The following is a 23,916-nucleotide window of genomic DNA, read 5'->3' as shown; positions in this document are numbered from 1 at the left end:
AGGAGACGAATAACATAAGATCCCACCAACATCACCATCACCAGTACTGCCATCATCCAAAATGCATGAATGCTACTAAAGGATATATTAATGCCTAAAAGAAACAAACTAATTTTAACTTTTTTTTTTTTTTTTTTTTTTTGGCAGTGCATTGTACATATGTAGCATGTGTGTGATTACAGGTTACAAACAAAAAAAATGTTGAAAAAGCATTTATAAAGTTGTATTATCATAATAACAGGATATGTATCCATATTGTCACGGAACGCTCGCCTCCCGCGAGTCACGTGGTTTGGCCCGCCACATGCAGTGGGAGGATTCTCGTTTGTGGCCACATCTGCACACACCTACACCTCGTCTTGTCTATGTATTTAAACCCTCGTCATAGTGTGCAGGATCGTTGGTCATTGTTGACGTCATGTATTAATGTAGCTGTTTATCGAGACTGTTTAATGTTAACCGTTTCATGTTCCTTGTTTGCAATAGGTGTGAGCGCCGTTGTGTTTATATGCTAAAAAATGTTCGTCCACGTCGCTGGAATCTGTGCGTCCTGCCCCTCGCCCTTCGGCACTCGGGCCACCACGCGTTACACGTATTCTATGTCCAACTTGTTAACTGCACTCAAAGTAAATTAAATCAATTGTTAAAATATTACATCTTACAGATATAATAATAAAATTTTTATTTAAAGTAACCTTATGTGGAAAAATTAAGGCTACTGATCAGGAGATGAAAAGAATCTATAAAATGCAAATGTCAAAAAAAATTATCAAGTTCCCAGTTAATTTCCAGTTTCATTCACCAATTTCATTCACAGTGGTCTATCCCAGGTTTCAATTACAAGGGCATGATGATCTGGGCATCGGGTCCTTATGCCTGGTGTTCAGTTTTCTGCCAGTTGATGTACATAATCAAAGGTATCCATGAGCATTAATCTCCGACTGATGTGACCTCGAGACCAAATGCCTGAAAGAAAGAGTTTTATTTTTTTGATGTTGTTGTCCAGTTTATCCTAACTTAGTTTATCCTAACTTAGTAAGTGCAATTAAATATTTCATTTCCTCACCTTCTGTAAGCAGCAATAATGGTTATTACAGTCAATGCGAGGGCAAGTCCACACACAATGCCAATGAAGGTGACAGGGCTACCTGCTATATAAATATTTCTCCAATTAATATGTGAATATACCTTAGCCTGTGTTTGATACTCAAGAAGAAAGAAAAAAATAAATTTTAATGACTAGCTCCGTGGCACACTTTACCTTTCTGGATGGTGATCTGAATGGTAGCATTCTGGCAGCCCCAGCTGTTTTGGGCCATACAGGTGTATAATCCACTGTCTTTGGAACTCAAACGCTCAATGCTGAAATTTTGGCCCGAGCCTCTTAATGACGTTATGGCGCCGTTGGTCTTGAACCATGTGTAGTTCATCACAGGTGAGGTGGAGTAGCTGGTGCATGTGAGAGTGAGTGAGCTGCCTTCAGCAATCTCACCTGTGCTAATGACAGTCACTGAAGTGACTGGCCCATCTGAAAGAGAGGTGGATGAATGTGCAAGAGTAGCATAATATCAATATTATATTTGTGCTTGAATACCATAAAGTGAATAAAATTCACAAAGACACAAAGACAAAAGACACAAAGTGAACTCCTCAAACAAGTTCCCCCAATAAGCAGATATGTTAAAGTCTGGATTGAGCAAAGTGATCATGTGCTTCAGGACTGTTTTTATAGTACTAACTGAAATGTTTGGAACTTCTGCTATCCACGGGGATGGCACTGTAGATATAGAGGATGATGCTTCAAGTTTTACAGGCTTCATCAATACCTGAGAAGATTATTCCTACAAAGCACTACATGGTAATCTCCATTCAAAAAGTCCTGGATGAACTGTGAAGTTTGCTCTATGCTACACACTCAGTCCACTGCATTTGTTTCTAGCAATGCTGAGAACTACAATAAGGCCAGATATGGCCTGCATAGATTCATCCACCAGTAGACAATACAGGGTGAAACGTGGATGCGACAAGGCGTGCAACATATCACAGATTACCAGCAGAGGAGCAGGTGGGTCTTATCACAGATTACCAGCAGAGGAGCAAGTGGGTCTTAAAATGCCACACTACACTGTGGAACAATTAACGGAACAATTTCTATGCTCACTTTGAGGCCCTCAACACACTGATCCACTGAGAGGACCTATGGCAACAAGGAGCACACAGGACGCTCACAGTGTCAATGGCAGATGTGAACAAGGCTTTGAAGAGAATAAACCCATGAAAGGCAGCTGGCCCAGACAACATCCCTGGTTGTGCATTCAGGGTTTGCCCATTAGAGCTGGCTGATGTATAAGTGGATATATTCAACCTGTCCCTTGCACAAGCTTTAGTGCCCACCGGCTTCAAGTCCACTACCATTGCAGCCTTCCTGAAGAAAAGCACAGTGACCTGCATTAACAACCATCGCCCCATCACAATGACTTCAGTTTTGATGAATGGCTTCGAGAGGATAGTCATGAATCCAGGGGAACTTGCCTACCATCAGAACCAGTACACTTACTATGCTGAGAGCACTGCCATCCACACAGCCCTCAAACATTTGCAGGGCAAGGATAGTTATGTTTGAAAGCTGTTCATTGATTACAGCTCAGCATTCTTGGACTTACACCCACCTTGTGTAAATGGGTGCACATCCAGCACATGGGCTATGACATCAGTGACCCCCTGGGGCTGTGTGGTGAGCCCCTTTGCTATACATACTCTTCACACATAACTGTGTGGCCTCCCAGTATAATACCAGTATGAAACAACACACAGGAGAGAGGCGGCAGAGGTGGCATGGTGTAAAGCAACAATCTATCCCTGAATGCAGATAAGTCTAAGGACTTGATGGTTGGCCCAAGGAAGAGGGCGAAGTAGCAGCACACAGCACACAACTCCTTCAAATTCCTTGGAGGTCACATCAGTAAGGAGCTCACCTGGACACATACCACAACATAAAGAAATCCCAGAAGCATCTGTTCTTTCTGAGGAGGCTGAGGAAATTTGGCATGCCAGCCAAAATGATCAGCAACTTCTACAGGAGAATGATAAACAGCATTTTCACCAGGTCCATCACAGTAGGGTATGGGAACTGCACAGTCCATGTCAGGAGCAGTCTTCTCTACACTGCAGGATATATGCTGCTCCAGGGTCATTAGAAGAACCCACAACATCATCATGTACAATGTGCACCCCCAAACACCTTCAGTACTGCTCCCCCCAGGCAGATGATACAGATTGTGACAAGAACAATGAGGTCAACAGCCATTATCCACAAGCTGTTTTGTAAACAACTTCTACCCATTCCTCTCAATTTCCCATTCCTCTCAATGGTACCACTACCCACACACAGTGTGTGTTGGACTCCACACGTTTACAGACAGTAATTACCACTGCTTTGTCTGAACTTGCAGCATTGCACACTAATGTTGCACACCACACTTTATGAACACTCTATAACTACTGATCTCTGCTCATTGCACTACCAAGTGCTGTTTAGTCCTACTGGCCTCCTGTAATCAAAATGGGTAGCATTTGGCATAGTTAATACAACAGTCTTGCTTGATATTTGCATCACTGAGAGCATACATGTGTCTTATGTCTTTTTTCTTCTTTTTTCTAATTATGATATTTTGTATAAATACCTCTCGCTGGTGACTGCAGGAATAATAAAGTAAGAACTTTGTTGTTTGGTGTCATGGCCTGGCAATAAAAGCTTGGATCCTGAAACTGAATCAACGGTGGTGTAAAAATGTTATTACTGAATTCTGGTTAGGGCAAGCTGTTCCTGAACCATTTTAACTCACAAAGCTATTCAATGTGTCTTCAGTGTTATATTATATGGAAGCTACTTATGTGTGTCTTAACTGTACTACAGGTACAAAATTTTAACATTATCATAATTTTTGTGCAGCCCTATGTTCATGTTTGGGGCTACAACAATTATGATCATAATTCAAATGTACAGAAATGAGCCAAACTGAAATATTACCAGAAAAAAAACAAAACATCCCACATTTCTGGGATCAGCAAGTTTGCGTATAGCTATAATTTAAACTCCTCTTGATCCTTTTGTGCATGTGTGCACATTTGTATATAGTGTAGTCACAGAACAGTAACCTGAATCCCACCTGTGAGAAGTGGAGTAAAGTGAATGGCCTATTGTGTACAGGGCTTGTTGCTATGACAATGCATGTACATGTATTCTGCTACTGCTTGTCAATCATGATGCCTTCTCAAGCTTACTGGCATATACAGAGGTAAGGCCAAAATATTCAAATAGTGGTAGATAATGGGTTAGGGGGTGGAAGGTCACCATTTTAAGACATATTTAGTAAAAGGTGAAGAACAGCGAAGGTGCAGAACAGTTTCACAGTGGAGCTCCAGCACCTGTTATCAAATGTTTATTATAAGAGGTTTTCTCTCAAGTTTTCTTTCACATCATGGAGCATGTGCCTGGTCGCAAACAGTAGATAGATTGGATTTAGAGTAAAGAGTTATGAGCTAAATATGGCATGAAGGAAATGTCTGACATTTAGATTCAGCCCTCTTTTCTATTACTACCATGTACTAGAACAGAAATGGGGAAGTCTCCAGGAAAAAGCAAAAACACACACACAGTACACTGTGCTATAGCAAGGTACACTGTGAGATATATATTTGACATATATAGCAGAGTACACTGTGCTAGTACATGTTGTTATAACGTCGGTACCCTTCCTGTAATCCCCCCCAATTTTGTATTTTGTAAAATACGGCTCAGCAGCTTTCAAAATGCAACTATGGTTGACAAAACAACTGTATATGCTTACATGCTGCCGTCTAGTGGTTAGCCAAACAGACCTTTTATAGTTCATCTTATAGAAACTATGTACATGACATTTCATTTTCTGGTTAAAATTTATAGATGAAGTTGACCAACCTTGCATTATTGTGATGTTTACATTGAAGAAAAACCTTGAAAAAGGTTTTTCAATTAGATACACCACTATTTCTGTCTCACTCATAGCCACCTCTTGGCGTTAGCTGGCTAAGGTAGCATGTACATAATGATATTTTACTGTAACCTCTTCTTCAGAACACTGAGGAGTGTAGTGTAGTGTTGTGTAGTGTAGTGTAGTGTAGTGTAGTGTAGTGTGAGTAGTATAGTGTAAATCATAATTTTCATTCTCAGATTTCTTGTCTTTTTGCTAATAGATTTGCATTATAGAACCCTTCAAAATATCTCCAGAATGGGCATGCAGACATGTACACAGCAATGAGTCCTAATAATGAGCCATACTTATGAACTAATTTCTTTTTAATGTACCCTATAGTAACCAAAATATGTAAAGTAGCCTATACAAATTGGTTGATGTCTTTTTAAAATTTTACCTGATTTATGAAATATGCTTTTTGTCTGGGTTAGAAGGGCTCAACTACATGCCACTGCAAAATCATACCACCTGCTATGCTATTTTCTTTAGAGGCACTATGGTTATAGTCTAGAGTTCAGTCATTCCAGTCAATTTGCTTTAAATCTAAAGGAAAAAGTGATATGTTTTTAGTCCCCTTGAGTTTAAAGACAGAGCTGCACGTAACGACAGATAATTAAAAACATCACCACAATGGTCCAGTGAACTGACTGCTTTTTCTTTTTTCACATAATTGTAAATCCTTCAGTCCAAACCCTCATTTTTTCATGATACAATAATGGAATTGCTTTGGTATGCACAACACACAGCCTTTAAAACAGCAGAGTACTTTTTAAAATTATGCCTTCATGTTATGCAGTCTCACCTGTCACTTGTAAGGTCAGCCCCCTCTGGCCCGGTAGCTTGCTTACTGGGTGATCAGTGATAAACCGGAACACATATATGCCACTGTCTGTGGTTCTCAGGTCAGTTATCTGGAGCGTGCAGTTCTTGGAACCAGTGGTGCCCAGGTAGCGCACCCTGCCCTGGTACGCAGGCTCTGGGAAGATGCCGGCACTGTGGTAGATGTACGTGGGGGTGATGCAAAAGCTCTGATTCCGGCACCACATCTCAGAAAGAACTTTGTGAGGAGGACCTCCTAGCACAGAATCCTCGGGGAAGTCGTACGTGCAGAGTAGTGTCACGGAGGAGCCTCGAGAGGCATGGATGGGATGCTTGGGAACATGCACCGCCCAGTCGCCAGCAAGAACACCTGCACATGGAGAAAGAAAACAAAACAAACAAACAAGTAAATTACAGCAACACGAAAAGCTCGTTAACATCCATTGATTAAACCATTAGAAATTGTCCCTCACGCAACTTAAATGTTTCTTTAAACATTTCTATTTTTTTAATATACACCTAATCTTGAAAGGAATTTTCTGCTGAGATGCAAATGCTACTTTCTGTGTAGAACAGGTGCACATCACAAACCCAAGCGTGGATCTACCATCTTCAGCGTGGAATATGAATCCACTGTAGGTGTTAATTCAGTGTTTGATGTGTGGTAAGCAAAAGGATAAAATTGTGAACTTAGCCTCACCTGAGAGCACCAGAGATGTCCACAGCCATTCACTCTTAAGATGAATCACACCCATTTCAGCTCGCTCTCAACTAGTTTTTGAATTGTGGGGAGAACAGAATGTTTCAGAAACCAAGATTGTGACATTTTACTTCTCATTTTCAGGTTGTTGTTTGAGGAAATAACCACAACACTGCCAAGGCTGTCTTTCACATTCATAGTTGTCATTTGTGGAAGCTTGATATATATTATGTGTTGCATGCTGATTGTGCTTTGCAATGCATTGTATTTTGCGTGTAGTGTATTGTATCTTTAGTTTAGAAGATATCGTAGTGTACTGAATCTTGAGTGCAGTATATATTGTAGCATATTATATCTTGAGAGAAGTATATATTAGTGCATTGTATCTTAAATAGAGAATATATTGTAATGCATTTTATATTGAGAGTAGTACATATTGCAGCATTGTATCTTGAGAGTTGTATATATTGTAATGTATTACATCTTGAGTGTAGCAGATATTGTAATGTATTGTATCTTGTTTATAGTAAATATTGTAATGTACTGAATTTTGGTCGTTGTACATAATGTAGTGTAATGTATCTTGAATGCATTATGTATTGCAGTATAATGTATATTGAGTGTAGTATATTTTATATTGTTTTACCTTGATGAATATTGACTGTAGTTGTAGAGAACTGCATCTTGATATAGTATATTGACATACATTTTATATCTTAATTGCTGACCTTGATGACCTCAGTGACTGCTGCTTAAACACCTTCATCACTGCCAGTGTGTGAGATTTCTGACTACAGGATCTGTACATATTTTTCCTCCTAAAGTATCTTGCATTTGTTCCTGCTAAATTATTGGAAACTTTGAAGTAGTTGAGAAATTTCTGAACTAAATGCTGTAGGCTTGTATTGTAATTATATAATAATTATATAATGTGAATAAATATTCCTATTTAAAAGCACTAATTTGTCGGATTTATTAAGTACTAATTAGTTCTGTGTTTTCAAAGTACTGCCAGTTATTAAGCTTATTTAATCTTATCATAACGTGACGTGGTCTGTTAGAAAGGGCCATTCCTCTACACAGCTGGCAGTACGCGAGATGCGGTTTCATGAGTAAAGGAATGGTCGTGCTTTCAGAGGCAAAAACACCTGTAGCCTAAACCCAAACCCTGCCAATATACTTGGCCCTTGGGAAGAAGCAGATTTCGAAACAGTTAGAAGAATAGCTGGTAAAGAGTGAGAACGCTTGTCGTGATTGCTTGAGAAAAGGCCCTTTTGAAAGAAAATAGAACACTCGAGACTCAGGGGAAACCTAAATGTCAGCGTGGATGTATTGAGAATAAGCTTCGTTTCCAACTTTTTGTTTGTTTCGGGTTCAGGACTTCATGCCGACACTTGCTGCGAATAAAAGGTGAGTCTTTATATTCCTGTAACAAGGCACGATTATAACAAGATAAAAACGTGTAAACAGTAATATGCTACTCCATACGTTTAACTGAGTAAAGGAAAACTTGTGTGTTTATTTCCTTGAATTTTTCGCGTCACTGCACTAGAAATTTTGCGTCTGGGCCTCCCAATACTCATCCACATTGGGTTAATGTGCTAGCGGACCTCACAAAACACATCAACTGGAAATGAAGTTTATATGTTTTAAGGCTTTTATGTTTTTAAACGCTAAAAAAAATTCACAACATTGAAAATAATTGATCTAGCTAATTGAATGTGCTTTTGAAAATTGTAACTTTGGTTGCCCTTTGGTTTATTTAACTTATTTAACCCGTGTTTCTCCATTACTTGGAGTTTGATTTGGGTGATTTCTTTTTAATCATTGCAGGCTAATCACGAAAAAGAGGCACTGGTCGTAGTAAAGACGTTTTCGGGAGGACCCCATCCTCTTTAGTTTTAGTTTCCTCTGTTTTTCGTTTTGAAGATGACAGAGAAAAAGATAGGTGAGTTCTGAAAACAGAAAAAATACCTTTTCTCTGTTTTTTGACAGCAGACGTCGGACGAGTCAAAGCTGTTAAATATTAATGGAGTTAGTGTCCATTCGTGGAGTGGACCTGTTTTGTACAGACTCCGTTTTATATCTGATTATTAGTACTGTAACAAGGTTAGAGGTTGTTTAACCTGACGAAGTAATGTCACTATTTGTCAACAGGATCTGATAAAACAGCTATATGAATGCAAGTGTCCACGGCCTCGAAGAAAGTGCCAATTTTAGAGTGGTTCACCAATTAAACATTAACCATTTAAGATTATATTCAGTCAGCATCTGCGAAAAATATCACACTCGCAGTTTGCAACCTTGTATCCAAGACTTGTCACTCAAAATACCTATACAGACTGATCTGACGCATTTTCCTAATGTGTTATAGCACTGGAGTAAAGCTGGCTCAGTGTTCGATATTCGTCACATATTATTGCAAAGATAGCCTAGTCATTTAAAAAATTGTAGAAAATACACATGCTTTTCAATACTGATAAAATTACAATACGTGCTTTACCAATGCACAAAAACGAATTTCAATACCGTGACGTCCTTTCAAAATAAAAGTCAAATTCACTTACCTGTTTGGGGGAAAATACATCACAGATTTCACGTGCTTACTCTGATTGGATATGAAAAAACAAAGACCCACTACAGAAGGACATAACTTAGAATTCTATTATGATATTATATTAAAGCATATTCAGGAAGCAATGAATATCAAGTGCAGTTGCAATCGTAAAACATTTAGTAACTTTTAGTAACATTTAGTAGATCATGGCATTCAATGAACAAGGTAATGCATTTGGTTGAACCTGCAGTTGAACATGTGAACCCTTAACCAAAATATATGAAAATAGGGCTCACTTTAAACTCATATGAGCAAGACTCCTCACTTCAACACCTGCATTGAACTACACACAAAGAGCAATGTAGCTCATGTGCAGCAGAACGAGGTCAAACAATTAACTAATTTCTGAAAGTAAATTTTATGTCAGAGTTCCTTTAATTTCCATTGGAAGAGTAAAGAAGATAAGGCTCATTGTGGAAACACACAACCTAGATGCCCCATTTCAGGTTTGTTTTGAAGGACACTCATGGAGCAACTTATTTCTTGTGCAGTGGACCATGTAACATTGAGGTATACACAAGGAGCAATAAATTCCCTATATAGTTGATCATGTGAAATCAGTAAATGGATTATATGTCAGATTTCCTGTGTTGTATTGACAGACTGACTACACTACACAGAGAAGGTAGTCACTGTAATCCCACATGATCCAGACACCATGAAGATTTATATTATTTGACAAAAAGGGTTAAATATCAGATTTCTAATCATTTGCATTTTGATAAAAGATGATAGGATTTACTGTAAAATCATGACCTAAACTACTTATTTCAGTCCTGTGTTAAAGTACACTAATGGTGAAACATATTTCATGTGCAATTGAACATGACATATTTTCATAATTTGTGAAAACACATGAAATGTTTACTATAGTTTACACTGGAGCACCACACAGAGTAAGCAAATTTTGTAACCCCACGTGACACACATTCCACATTTGAAGCACATATTTAAGTACATACAAGGAGCAATACATTTCATTTGTGCGTTTGAACATCTGAAATAATTTACTTATTTATTAAAATGTATTTTATCTCATATCTCCTATAATTTGCATTGGGTTAGCCACATAGAATAGGCAATTAATGTAACACCACATGACCCCTTTTCAGGACTGTGTTAAAGTGCACATAATAAGTCATGAATTGTATGACAGCTGAACATGTGAACCATTTAAGTAAATCCTGAAAGCAAATGATAGATTGCCTTTGTTTTCTATTGTCAGAGCACACAGAAGAGGCAATCACTATAACCACATGTTAGGAATCTAACATTATGTAATTATTAATGACTTGTTCCTTATCTTTAGCTGCACATTATTTGTATTCACTGCGTGTGACATGCATTTGGCCCATGTGTGTCTATAGTAAAGTCTATATCTTCCCTAGCCTTTTCAGTATGAAACAACAGAGAACTGTAATATAACCAAAATTCACAAAATAGTTTAACTATTTTCAACTATGCATTTCATGTTTACTCCTTGGGTGTCCTTGAACATAGACCATGTGGTTGTATAAAGAGTTCTTATATTCTGCAGTACCATATATCTACAACTCCACTTGATATTCATTGCTTCATTTAATCATTTAATATAGGCCTACTAATGGTATTGTAGGTTATGTGATTTTGTAGTGGGTCTTTTCACATCCCTTCAGTGTAAAACACAGACAATAAATTTTCCTTTTAATTATTAAATGCTTCAAAAATCTAACTCTTTATGTTTTCTATAGCACCTTTGTTTTTTTTACACAAACCTGAACTATGAATTGTAATTTGAGTAGTGTGTAGAGGAATTTGACCTTTATTTTGAAAATATCTCGCTGTGTAGAAGCGTTTATCGTGGTGTATTCTTTTCGGTAAAACGGGTGTCGAATCTTGTAATGTTACCAATATTAAAAGGCGTTGTGTGGCAGTAACTTCACAATAAGTATAAATTCTAATAAATGTTTTAGCGTGTACATTTTTTGTTGTTATTTTTATTAACTAAGCCATCTGAGGTTGGTGAATATCGAACGCCAGCTAACTTTACAGCGGTGCATACACCATAATACTAGGCTAAATAAACCAGTTGCATTATATATTATGTCTTGTAAAGTAGCCAAGTTGGATTAAGTTAGTTTACTAAGAAATTGATTGTGTGTGGAGTGAATCATAGTGGACTTACCTCAAGGAATGCTCTGAGAAATGAAAAAAGTCATTTGTGCCCTAGGAAGAGATTCATAATAAACAAATTTAGCTTGTTCTCCAATGAAACCTGACTACATAGGTGTGTCACTGTTGTCTGATGACACAGCAAAGTCTGGATTAGTGATAACTTTGACAGGGAGTTCACACACTCTTCTTCTTTTTTCCAAGTCATTCTTGAATTGGACTTTAAATGATGTATCTGACAAAATGATGCCTGGAGGTTGTGGCATATGAATTTTGTTTGGAATGATCTTGGTTATGGATGTGCTTATGCTTTATTGATTCATAAAACTGGACAAAGTCTGAGTCATGTGTGCAGTGGATTCATTTAGACCATAATAGAGCATTAAGTGCCTTCACTGGAACTTGGGCTCAGGGAACATATGAGTCAAATGTCTATGACTCACTAAAGACATACTCTCCCACAGTCTCACACACACACACACACACACACACACACACACACACACGTCTGTGCCCGATGAAATACTGACTTCCTGCATATGATGTGCATCTCTTTGAAGTAGACTACATTCAGGTCTGCATTGTCTGATAAGGTTTGTAATGGCTTTGGCCACAACCCCCCAAACAAATTTAACAAGCATTTTGGTACTGCTTGGTGAAGTGAGGAGCATGCAGTTTGAGCTTGCCTGTAATTACTGTATGTCAGTCATTCAGTTGTGGCTAATTCACCCATACAAAGCCTCCACTGTCTAAACGTGCTAATTGCACTCAGGTGTTGAGGGCCAGGTCAGCCACTAGGCTGGGTCACTGGTTCAGATTGTGGGGCTAGTCCACAGGAAGTTAAATGCTGTGTTCAAAACTGCATGCTGCATCCTCCATGCTCCAACGTGCCATGTTGTTGTTTTATGAGTATGTACTTGTACTATTAGTGCACGTACAAACAGCTTGGACACGCTGCCTAATCAATGGGTCATGCATGAGTTGTAAAGTTTGTGATGGTAAATGGCATGAAAATCTGAATGGTGCACTATTTTGGCATTCTGTTTACTGTGGTGGTGTGTACCTTTTGGATGGACCATACAATTTCTGATTCCTTTCCTTTGATAGATAAAAATAATAACAATTTAAGGAAGCATGCAAGTTGATACATGACAGTGTTGTAAAGTAGGAAATTTAACCTACTATGGACAGTAGGGTTGGGATGATAGGTAATGTCATTGATCATTGTCGATGGCTGACAGACATCACGATGTTGGACCAGCATCGTGATGTCACACCACCGCCCCTCCACACTGACAGGGTGGCACACCCTGCCTGCTATAACTGCAATGTCTCTGCTATAACATGGAAAGGTATATTAATTACTTATTACTTACCCGGAGAGCAACATCAGAACTGATGAATATGTCTAGTGTTGAGTATTGAGTTCCAATGAAAAATCATATCTCACCCCCCTTTTTTGTAATTATAATTGCTATTTTAATATTTGCCTGATTCCTTGTAAGCTTTCACTAGAATGCTAAAAAGTATATGGACTATGAAAGTTTCCCAAATGACTCATATCACATTCATTATGTTTTTTGGTTGTTGTCTATAAGAAAATGTTATATTTCACTGCTAGACTGACTTGATATCTGCCTGTCAAAGCACAAACACCTATTTTGTACCCACAGTCACTAGACACTTTATTATGTACACCTCTGCATCTTAAATGGTTTTACATATTTAGTTCAGACTGTAGCCCGTCTTTTAGTATACACTGTACATCAGACACCCTCTTTAAACTTTGATTGCTTGCAATCACAGGACCACTGCTGCCTGAATTTGATTTGGTTGGTGGACCACTGTTAACAAATTGTCAGCATACTGTCCACAGCCATCCCTGGAGTTTATTGAGACTTCAGGAATGCTGTGGTATTGGTGGATTGCCAGATGATGTGTTCCACGTCATCAATGGGTCTAGGGTGGTCCTTCACCCTCAAAATCCATCTGACACCAGCTCCATCGTCAGAATATGATCACTAATAGACTGGAGGTTGGCTAATATTTGCTAACACAAACTGTGTCCTTACAAGTTAGATATTTTTAATAATGTGGCTAGTGAGTGTATAGTACTTGTTTGAAAATGAGCAAGGTTAATTTATAATCTTAATAATACTATTTATGAGCTTTTCATTGATTTCTGCCTCAGAGCCTTTATTAAGGTTTGTTTGAAGCCAGACAAAAAGTTTTGAAAAAAATATTCTGAAAACCTCTGTGAAATAATGAAGCACATTTTTGGGTATGGAAAATGGTCTAGACTTAGACCAAATTGCAGTGCCAATTTTAAATCCCCATTGGAATTATTTTTAAGTCTAGGCTTAATCAGGTCTGAAAACTGGCCCTAACAGCTAGCTACCTTTGGGAATCTGGTCATTAGACCTCGCTTGATTGGCTGCAGTGAATAAGCTAGTGCAACCCCACTCAGTGATATTACAGATGCCTCCAAAAAACACACCTGTTCAAACATTGTGAAAGTCTTGTCATTGTACTGTAGTACCCCTGATGTTCTGCCAGGGAAATGGGAAGTCCAGCCCCTTGTCCAACAGGGTGTGTGTTGTTGATGTTCCGTTCTATTTAACAACAAGGCAGGAGTCTTGGGTTTCCTTTGGTGAAAAAGAAGCAGAGTTGGAGACAGGCAAAGAACCACTGCATGTCTCCATCGAGACATTTCCCATGGTCTGCTCCTACAGGGTTCAGATTCAGGTTTGTGGTATTATAATTTGCTTTGGGTCTAGAAAAGGTCACTCGATGATGCTCTTGATTACAACACAAAAAGCTACCTTAAGACCCAGGTAATGATGTCACTCCATATTATAAACCTGTGTGCATGTGTGTAAGAGAGCTCTACACTTTGGCAAAAGGGCCTTTATTTGGGAAAGAAGGCTTACTTTTGAAAACCGTTTGAGAAAGTGAGAAAAGGGTTCAATTTTAAATGTACCAAGGTCAGCATACTTGAAGATGGGGTTTAGGTTAGCTTTGGGAGATATTTTTACCAACTGGTAGATATGGCAGTTGTTAATTTGTAGCACTATTCTGGACATCTATGAACTCGTGAAACTCAGGATCCAATACCAGAATGTGCTGATGATTATCTGGTTATGATGTAGGACTGTGTATTCATGCAGTCTGAAGAGCAAATTAAATACAATTGGAACTGGAAAAAATTGTGGTAACCACATGTGATAAATGTGTTAATTTGTGATATTTCAGGTAGAAACTAAACTGTTTTTGCTCAGTATAAGAAATTAGATAAGAAATAAGAAACCTCTGTAGATATTTGTAGCCATTTGCAAGTGTTCGGTTGTTATAGATATGAACGTTTATTGGACAGTAAATAAACTTTCACTGAGATGCTCGATAAAATCAAATGAGAGCATGTGATTCTTTATGTAGCTGACCATTACCATTACTAGATACCACATATTCTGTACTGGTACAGACTGACATCACAGTCTGCAGTATCTGTGTGTGTGTGTGTGTGTGTGAGAGAGAGAGAGAGATCGAGAGAGAGAAAGACAGAGAGAGTATTGCACTGGTATTAAATGTGCAGTTTGCTTTGTACCCATGGAAATGCTGACTTTGGACTATTGATCTCTTTCTTCTGTTTCTCTCTGCAGTAGTACATATGTTGAACTGAACTGTTCTCTTTTTACAGGCTAATCTAGCTTTCAGTGAAAATCACTTTTGACTTCTCGTTATTTTGACTGGCTCCTCTGTTAGGAAAAAAAAAAAAACTGCTAGCGTCTCTCTGACAGGAGCACCAGGGATGGCCATATGCAGCCCATGCCGAGCGGCCGTCGCTGCAGGTTTGACTGTGGTCATAATGGGTGGACTGGGAGCCGCCATCTGGGCACTGGGTGAGACATGCTGCTGTGCTCTCTGGGAAATGTAGTCATTTAGCTATAGTCTAGGATGAGGGTGCTTGTGTTTGCTCCCAAAGACCTTAATTAGAAGGAACAGTTGTGTTATAATTAAGAATATATCCTAGTCCTGGGGACCCATGACCTGTACATTTTCTGGTTTCCCTGCCTTAATATCTGTATCCACATATGAAGAGTTTGGTAACTGCTCAATGAGTTTAATCAGGTGTGTCAAAGGGAAAATATCAAAATGTGCAGTGCATGTGATCACCTAGATCTGAGATGGTGAACTACCCAACTACATTCTGCACAAATGTTCATCTCTAGATGCAGAGCTGAGTACTTATTCAGGTGTTGCATATAGCGTTTGTTATTAGTTTTAACTTTCATGGAACATTGAATCTGGCATTAAGCTACATTTAATGCTCTGCATTTGTTGAAGTAATAAAACATGTCTGTTTTTCAGTAAGCTACTTAAGAGCAGCAGAAGACACAGGTTTATATGATGGTAAGGTATTCAGATAGCAAATGAACCAATGGCAGTATTGTGTCAAAACATAATGTTATTCTTTAAAAATGTAATTGTGAGTTATAACATGATCAGTGTTGGAGTTTGTACTGCACAATCATCTTCATCCCCGGGTACAGTGCAGGTCAGCGTGGCTGACCAGAGGCTGAGGGTGTTTGACTCTGTCCAGAGGAGGTGGAGACATGTCTGCTCTTCCAGTGCCAATCAACTACTTGCCGCCATCAGCTGTGAGGAAATGGGCTTTGTGAGGTAATGCAGTGATGAGGGGATGGACAGGGGAAAGGTGAAAGTGAGAAAGGAACGAGAGAGAGAGAGACAGACAGACAGAGAGAGAAGGACAATCACAAATAAGAGAAGATGTTGGAAAGTGAGTAACTAAGAGAGAGAAGAGGGAGAAGAAGAGAAAATAGATTGAAAGAGTAAGAGAACGAGAGAGCACATCTAAACAAGGGGTAAGTCAGGTAAAAAAAAAACCCAGAGGGAGCCAAAAGATGGAGTGACAGATGGATAAAGATTTTCAACATTTCTGCATGGCCTTGCATCATCCCTTCACACGGTTTCCCCCTCTTGCATTCCCAGGGCTATAAATTTTTCCGTCACCTGTGCTCCAGACAGCAGTAGCGGTCATGAGTTTTTCTGTGTAAAAGAGAGTGAGTTAACATACGGAAAGAAGATAAGCACTGCCCTGCAGCCTTGGTAAGGTCCTCCACACTACCCGTTCATATAAACAACACTCCGTGTCAGAAGTTAGCCCGGCAGTGAATGATTTCAACCTCAGTAATGTCAGACCTGTGCCACACACGGTGATATTGTCCTAAGCAGCTTTTGTCTCTGTTTCAGTAAATGTGAAAAGGGACAAATCCTTGAAGTGCTTTGTCAAGGTAAGACGGAGGAAGTATTGCAACTCAAATGTTCCTCTAGTCAAGTACATAGTATATTATTCCAAGACTGTTAGCGCCTGATAACCACAGGAAACAAAGTACTGCTTTTGAAGACAAGTAGTGAAAAATGTCCTTGTAAAGGGACACAGGGACTCATAAACAGGCACATTGTCCTGCGGGCATACCTTGTGCTTGCTGTGAGGGAGTTGTTTGTTGTCTGCATGCAGACTGTGGGCGGCGGATGCAACCTGAGGAGAGGATCGTGGGTGGGGCTGATGCACGGCAGGGCTCCTGGCCGTGGCAGGTCAGCCTACAGTACGACGGCGTGCATCAATGTGGTGGCTCAATCATATCAGACCTCTGGATCATCAGTGCTGCACACTGTTTCCCTGAGTGAGTCACACACACACACACACACACACACACACACACACACATACACAAATAAACATACAACACACACAAACACACACCCACACACATACACCCATACCACAACCAGCCCTAACTTAACACATCTAATACAGTCAATCCATGCCTTCAGTTTCATCTGATAAATGCAGCCAGGTGTGTTGAAATCATACTCTGCTGAGTGGCTGATGTCCATATCCGGAGTTGAACATTCCTGCTGTACATGTACATATACCTTTTTCTCATGCCCACGGATTTTCAGGAGATATCGTCATGTATCGAGATGGAGGGTCCTGATGAGCTCTATCTACAATACCCCTATCCACAAGAATGTGGTGATTGGTGAGGTGAGGACAGTTGTCTACCACAGCAGCTATCTGCCCTTTGTTGATGCCAACATTGATGACAACAGCCGAGACATCGCTGTCCTGGCCCTAACCAAACCACTGCAGTTCACTGGTGAGCTTTCACATCCAACAGACATGTAGTGCACTTGGTGTGTTATTGAAATATTTACTTTTAACTGAAATAAATCTGAAGTTTATAAAAGAGATGGAGATGGACTTCAGTAGCTGAGATGGATGGAGCTAGATTTCAATAGCTGGGATGGGATGGAGCTGGATTTCAGTAGCTGAAACTTCAACACGTACATCCTGCATATCTGAACCCCTATTAAGGCAGCTCCGTCAGCGGATTTCGCCAAAACTAGAGGGATTTCCAGTAGTGATACTACCGAATGCTGGAATGTCCATCCCTTCAGTCTCAGGTTGCACAGGAGTCCAGTGAACAAAGTGTGCTTTTTCTGCCGAACCCTGGGCTGAACAAAAGACAATTCTATCAGAGCTTTTCGGAAGAAACAGAATGAGGACTTCTCTGTTGTGCAGCATGCTCACCTCAGTACATGGTGGTGGAGGGAACAGATTGTTCTACAGCTGCCTACATGCACAAACAGTGCAGTTTTATGTAGGTGAGGCTTAGAAACACATCCTCTATTGTCTCCTTTCTGATGCTTGGGGTACATTTGAAAGGATTCAGGATTGGCTAAGACTTCATCATGGAACTGGGTACCTTGGTGGCATTTATCTTGAACACCAGCTGGCTGTGCTAAACCCCTCCTCCTCCCAGCTGTGCAGTTATTTGATTCACTTGGGCACAATAAACGACTTGAAACAGTCCTGACCTCCCTTCACTGATGCACCAATCAGGTCTCTTGCCTGCGAACAGAGAGAGGGTGTCAAATGGCACAAGGACTGATGGGCCACTAAGTTCTGGAGCCAAAGCTAAGGAAGCGTCAATAAGTACCTTCCCTTTATCACTCATAGCAGTTTATTGGCACATCTGTCTGAAGCTGTTTCAGAAAGCTACAGACGTTTTTCCAGCCCCCCACAAGGCCACCTGATTTCACTAATGAGATCTCTGCAACACAGAAAATAACCTCGTTACCGTAAATCAGGGGTACGTGCTACATAGATGGAAATAGCACCCAAATACACTCTTGCCCTCCTTTGATTCTGTCCCTGAGCTGTTCCTGTTACAAATATGTGAAAAGCCACAAAACAGTGATTTACCACTGTTTTTCAGAGAATGTGTAAGTCAGTTTCAGAGCATCCCAGAATTGATCCTATATATAATTCACCTGACCTAACACACAAGGGGAATGTCATTATCATCATTATATAACATTATTGAAATAAAGTCATTAGAGCTGCTAAACCCCACCATTATGCTATCCTGCAAATATGTGATTTTGTGGGCTTAAGTATAGCCCATGCATAATACTGTGAAATTCTGTCAGACCTGTAGCATACGCTTTTATCCCAACAGTGATATAGGCCTGAAAAAGACCTGCAAGCATGATGGTAGAATAAAAGTTTGAGATCTCCAGTCAACAGGTGTCGCTGGTTTTAGATGCTTATATTAGTCTGGTATTGGTCTTAGTCTCTTAGTGCTGGTATTAGTCTGGAGTTAGTCTAACACATCTTTGTCTGGTGCTCTTCTTCTGCATGGCAGACTACGTGCAGCCGGTGTGTTTGCCTACATACGGCCAGAGACTGGTAGACGGCCAGATGGGCACAGTGACCGGCTGGGGAAACGTGGAGTATTATGGTATGTTACTGCTAATGATTCCTCATGCACAATACAATCTGTGACACATGGAGCCTGCCTAATATTTGGGACAACACCTTTCACCAGTGTTTTGTCTCTAAAACTATGTCTTGGCTAGAAGCTGCAGTAACCTCTTTCTCTCTCTCTCTCTCTCTCTCTCTCTCTCTCTCTAACTCACTCTCTCTCTCACACATACACACACACACACACACACAAACTCTCTCTCTCTCTCTAACTCTCTCTCTAACATATACAAACACACACACAAACTCTCTCTCTCTCACACACACACACACACACACACACACACACACACACACACACACACAAACTCTCTCTCTCTCTCTCTGCTGATGTTCTTTATATGTTTTAACTGTATCATTGTTCTAGGAGAGCTTTGCTACTCCTTGTCCTGGAGATCCTCTGAACTACATATTATATTGTTTTCCCTGCTCCCAACACACCTGACTTAACTCACCAGCTAATCAACCAGTCCATTATGAGTTTAAAAATGGATTAAAATGTGCATTAAAATGTGCAGGGTAAAGCTACTCCAGAACCTGGAAATACTGGACACACTGTTCTAGTGCAACAGTAATGAGTGATGACTTCAAGCAGAAAATTATGAATTTGGGTCCGTAGATGAGATGAGCTTCTTATCCTACTGATGGCTCCACTTCTTTCTTATTTCATCTCTCTTCTTTTATTCTCTCTCTTTACCTTTCTTTTTCACTCTTTCTCTCTCATTCTCAGGTACACAAGCCAATATTCTCCAAGAAGCACATATCCCCATCATAAGTGATGCTGTCTGCAACGCTCCTGATTACTATGACAACCAGGTCACAACCACAATGTTCTGTGCTGGCTATGAGAAGGGAGGAACTGACTCCTGCCAGGTACGTTGTCACCGGTTTTCCAAAGTTTCAATCTGCAGACACCAGATGGCGCCATTAATTTAATAAATCATTCTAATGCTGAATTTACCATTGCACTATGGAACACTTCATATTAACTCGTTTGTTTGTTTGTTTACTGTTTATTTGTTTGCCTTCAGGGGGACAGTGGTGGCCCCTTTGTGGCAGCTGACTCTCTGTCTAAGACAAGCCGCTACAGGTTGCTTGGTGTGGTGAGCTGGGGCACGGGCTGTGCCATGGCCAAGAAACCGGGTGTCTACACCAGAGTTTCCCGCTTCCTGCCCTGGATCTCCAGCGCCATGAGGGTGAGTAGCACAGCTGCACAATATATTGTTTTTAAATCCTTCTACTGGCCTTTGCAATACCAATAATGCAAAAGGTTGCAACAATAAATTAATATAAGACAATAATGTAGCTAATAATTTTTTATTATGTGCCATGAACATCCTGACCAATCTCAGATGTCCCAGAGTACTGTTTTAAATGTGCTTAGATGAATCCAGGCACATTCACACAATTCACATAAATATAAATTGTTAAACTTTTCCAAGGCAGTCTGAACATACAGGTGGAGGAAGCACAGAGCTCTGGCCAGGGTGGAGCCAAATGGGGCGGAGACAGGGCAGGTTATTACAGAGCAGTAACAGGAGAGAACTAAGCCAGGCAAGACAGTCATGACATGCATATTGGGACAGTCATTGATCAGCCTTGTGATTCTAAAATGAAAAAAGGAAGAGAATTAATGGATGATTAACAATTACAGTGAGCTATTCAATTAACTTGACTCTCAATGAATTTGACACAAAGGACAAAATTCATAAAACCCTACACCAGATTTAACACTTAATAGCACATAGAGCTGTAGTAATTTATTTCCTTATTCATTATGCTGGATTGTTGATGTATTTTACCATTTGCTTGACATATGTTGCTAACCCATTTTGTGCTAATTTGCGATATGACATATAGAATATTGCTTTGCAAAAAATACCATCTAAATCTGTCCAACAGTAAATTTTCCGTTAAGAAGACGATGTGGAGTGGACGATCTTTTCTCTAACAGTGTTTTGTCACACATGCAAGCATCAACAAAATTCTGCTCTCTCACCCATTTAGCTAACTCACACATTTAAAAGCAGCTTTTTGGTCTGTTTGGAGTGGTTGCGATGACAAACTGCAATAGCAGGAGTTTATGAAGAAAAAGATAGCTCGCTTGAGCAAAGTCTCTGAGTGCTATAAACAAGCCATGAGAAATGCTAATTTAGGTGTTACAGACAAGTAAATTATCAACAGATAAAGACTGGGGAGATATTCACTTTTGCTACTCTGCCATGATTTAGAAGTCATCAGCTCAGTGCACCCATTCAGTTCCTGTCTTGGGAACAGATGTGTTACAGATAGGTTGCATTTTTATGCAGTATTCAGCATACCACTGGTCTCACCACAGTCATCTGTCGCTTGGCTTGAGTCATTAATATGTGTGGCCTCATTTACCTGTTGATTTTGATTAGTTTTCACCTAGGACATGGGTGAATTTAGCACAGTTGTAACTTGACACTGGTGTGTTAATTATTGCCATGGAACTTTATGAATAGGCATTAAATGCTGTTCCGCACATTTTACATGACGTAGCGTGATTACTGTGAGGTTTTATGAATCGTGCCCATTGTGTCCGTTTTCCATCTTTTTCCAATTTTGTCTCCTTCCTTGTTCCCAGACATATGAGAATTCCCCAGGAGTCCATAAAATGGCTCGAGCAGCCACAGCATAGCTCACTAAGACCTGAAGAAGTTTTAGCTGAAGGATCACATCTGCTGTGTGTTGCTGCCATGGACAACGAGCCATCCTAAAGGCCAACAGAGAAACGATCACAGCATAAAGCCAATACCCTCTTCTGTTGCGTTGCCATAACTGAATCATACATTTCAGTCCAATGTTACTAAATGAATTGAAAATTGTCACCATGAAGCAATGCTTATGGAAGGCAATGTCTGTAACATATGATGTGGCCTAATAGTGTAATGCATGGTTTGCAAGATACATTTAAAAAAACAAAACAAAAACAAACAAAAAAACCCAAACCATTTTGCAAACTTTAACAGTCCTGAATACAGAAGTTTCTGATGAAAATTTACTATTGACAATAATGCCAGTGTTTACTATCAGAAAATTTTATATGACAAGAAAAATTATCTAAACTCTATTTTTTTATGTAGTAGCAAAGTGCCGTCCATTTTAATACACGTGTTTCACCGACTTGCTGGAATTGGAAATTGATTTTGGAATTATTTTTCACATATCTTACAAAATTGACAAAAAGAAAGTTGAAATGCTTGTTTAAACTATAGATAGTTTAAAGTATAGACAGATGAGTTAGAACATTTGGACTAAACAGTCTAACTAAATTAAGAATCATTTTTATTCGTCCATACTTGTCAAGTACTGGAATATACTTTGGAATGATGGAAACTGCTCAACGGAATCAATATCGCTAACTAGATAGTGGTTAATTGACATTACTGTCTATGATAAATCTATAAATGCAGTTTATTGCATTTGGTTAATTAGATATGGTACTTTAGATATGATGCAGTAGGCTGCAAGACTGGGCAAAAAGATGTTTTAGGTATAAGGGCATTTCAGAGCCAGCAAGGACGTTTATGGAATAACATATACTAACATAGACCAGGCAATTCAAGGTCCCTGACATCATATATAATGGAGACACATGGAGCTTCCTACATAGGCTTTTATGATGATGTACATTTAGCTGTGTCTGTTCAAATGTGGCACAATATATATTTGACTTGGGAGCATGTTCTTTAAGGCCTGGAGGTAACTGCCTACAGTGTTTATATTTTGGGGGTGAAAACTCTATCCTTTGTGTTTTTTGTTTGTTTGTTTTGTTTTGTTTTCCTCTTTGTTAACAGACATGAAAGAGTGGGAATTAATGTAAAAACCTAAAACCAAAGACTGCTTTATTTAGCAGCAGTAGTGTTGATGCAGCAATCAGTATTGTTGCTTAGTATTGTGTTCACTGTTGTAAATATGAATACTGTGCAATGACATGTTTAATTGTTAATAAGTTTAATTTCTGATTGTTTTATGAGCTGCTATACTGTAATTTAGGCATTTTACTATAAAAGTTACTTCATAGATATTTAATAGAATTTAGTAACATTACCTGTTTATGGTAGGCTGACAATACACTACAAATTAAAAACTTAGCTAGAATGCTCAGATGGAGGAAATTAACCCTGGCCTATTTAAGGTGCTCAATGTAAAAGTTTTTAAACAGGTCTCGTAACTGCCTTAGTGTGACACCGAGACCTGGTCTACTGCTTGACAATACACTACAAAATAAACCGTAGCTAGAGTTCTCAGTAGGAGGAAATGCACCATGGCCTATTTAAGGTGTTCAGTGTAAACATTCCCTGTGGATTAATGTATCAGTGGCAATGGTGTCGTTTCATTCTATGTATTTTTCCCTTCATATGGATAAAAAGTAAAGTAATTTTGACAGTGTAAATGATGTACATAATGGAAATTCAAACTGCTTACCTCTAATAAATTTATCAATATTAACATATGTCTGTGAATATTACATCCATAATGTTGGGTGTGGAAATAAAGTCTTGATTTTGAATAAAAGTACTTTGTAGTTATTTATTAGTTGTTTAGCTTTCTGTAAAGCATGCAAATTACTTCATTAAAAAGATGAGTGGTTGATGGGAGAGTTTTCCATATTATTACAAGAAGAGACTGGAATGTAATGCACTTTCAGAAAGGACAAAAGAATGACGGTAATGCGCAGTGCAAATGTATATTTCAATGTTAATCATGGGCAACAATGTGATAATGTGATAGGGTT

At 39.3% G+C, this 23,916-nt stretch overlaps 2 protein-coding genes across 4 annotated transcripts; one reads left to right on the top strand and one right to left on the bottom strand.

The window, feature by feature from the left end:
• Nucleotides 1-343: 343 nt before the first annotated feature.
• Nucleotides 344-11,366, bottom strand: LOC113571955 (myelin-associated glycoprotein). 3 transcript variants are annotated; one of them, XM_035526437.1, is made up of 6 exons: nucleotides 11,316-11,366; nucleotides 6,535-6,605; nucleotides 5,818-6,204; nucleotides 1,262-1,528; nucleotides 1,067-1,151; nucleotides 344-966 (listed from the first exon to the last, which is right to left on the bottom strand). In XM_035526437.1, exons 2-6 carry the CDS (start codon nucleotides 6,587-6,589, stop codon nucleotides 912-914), a joined length of 849 nt encoding a protein of 282 aa, XP_035382330.1. In that variant the 5' UTR covers nucleotides 6,590-6,605; nucleotides 11,316-11,366; the 3' UTR covers nucleotides 344-911. The 3 variants fall into 3 exon arrangements, with proteins under 3 accessions (XP_035382330.1, XP_026856989.1, XP_035382331.1); XM_027001188.2 differs by having other exon boundaries at nucleotides 1,067-1,148; XM_035526438.1 differs by lacking the exon at nucleotides 11,316-11,366 and having other exon boundaries at nucleotides 6,535-6,622.
• On the top strand, nucleotides 7,896-22,127 carry hpn (hepsin). The gene is made up of 13 exons (XM_027001194.2): nucleotides 7,896-7,944; nucleotides 8,368-8,482; nucleotides 15,100-15,201; nucleotides 15,671-15,712; nucleotides 15,853-15,982; nucleotides 16,313-16,429; nucleotides 16,574-16,614; nucleotides 16,842-17,007; nucleotides 17,288-17,484; nucleotides 19,036-19,131; nucleotides 19,885-20,027; nucleotides 20,186-20,350; nucleotides 21,763-22,127. The coding sequence occupies exons 2-13, from the start codon at nucleotides 8,464-8,466 to the stop codon at nucleotides 21,814-21,816; spliced, it is 1,272 nt and encodes a 423-aa protein (XP_026856995.2). The 5' UTR covers nucleotides 7,896-7,944; nucleotides 8,368-8,463; the 3' UTR covers nucleotides 21,817-22,127.
• The last annotated feature ends 1,789 nt before the right edge of the window (nucleotides 22,128-23,916 follow it).

The sequence above is a fragment of the Electrophorus electricus genome, chromosome 5, assembly GCF_013358815.1.
Source record: "Electrophorus electricus isolate fEleEle1 chromosome 5, fEleEle1.pri, whole genome shotgun sequence".
Lineage (NCBI taxonomy): Eukaryota > Metazoa > Chordata > Actinopteri > Gymnotiformes > Gymnotidae > Electrophorus > Electrophorus electricus.
This window is presented reverse-complemented; position numbering and strand designations above follow the sequence as displayed.

Coding starts and splice junctions, on each gene's coding strand:
- LOC113571955 (XM_035526437.1), bottom strand. CDS start 6,589: ATGGGTGTGATTCATCTTAAGAGTGAATGGCTGTGGACATCTCTGGTG. Junction 6,205..6,534: donor GACATCTCTGGTGCTCTCAG/GTGAGGCTAAGT, acceptor CTCCATGTGCAG/GTGTTCTTGCTGGCGACTGG. Junction 967..1,066: donor ATTATTGCTGCTTACAGAAG/GTGAGGAAATGA, acceptor TCTTTCTTTCAG/GCATTTGGTCTCGAGGTCAC.
- hpn (XM_027001194.2), top strand. Junction 15,713..15,852: donor AGACACAGGTTTATATGATG/GTAAGGTATTCA, acceptor CCCCGGGTACAG/TGCAGGTCAGCGTGGCTGAC. Junction 19,132..19,884: donor GGGAAACGTGGAGTATTATG/GTATGTTACTGC, acceptor TCTCATTCTCAG/GTACACAAGCCAATATTCTC.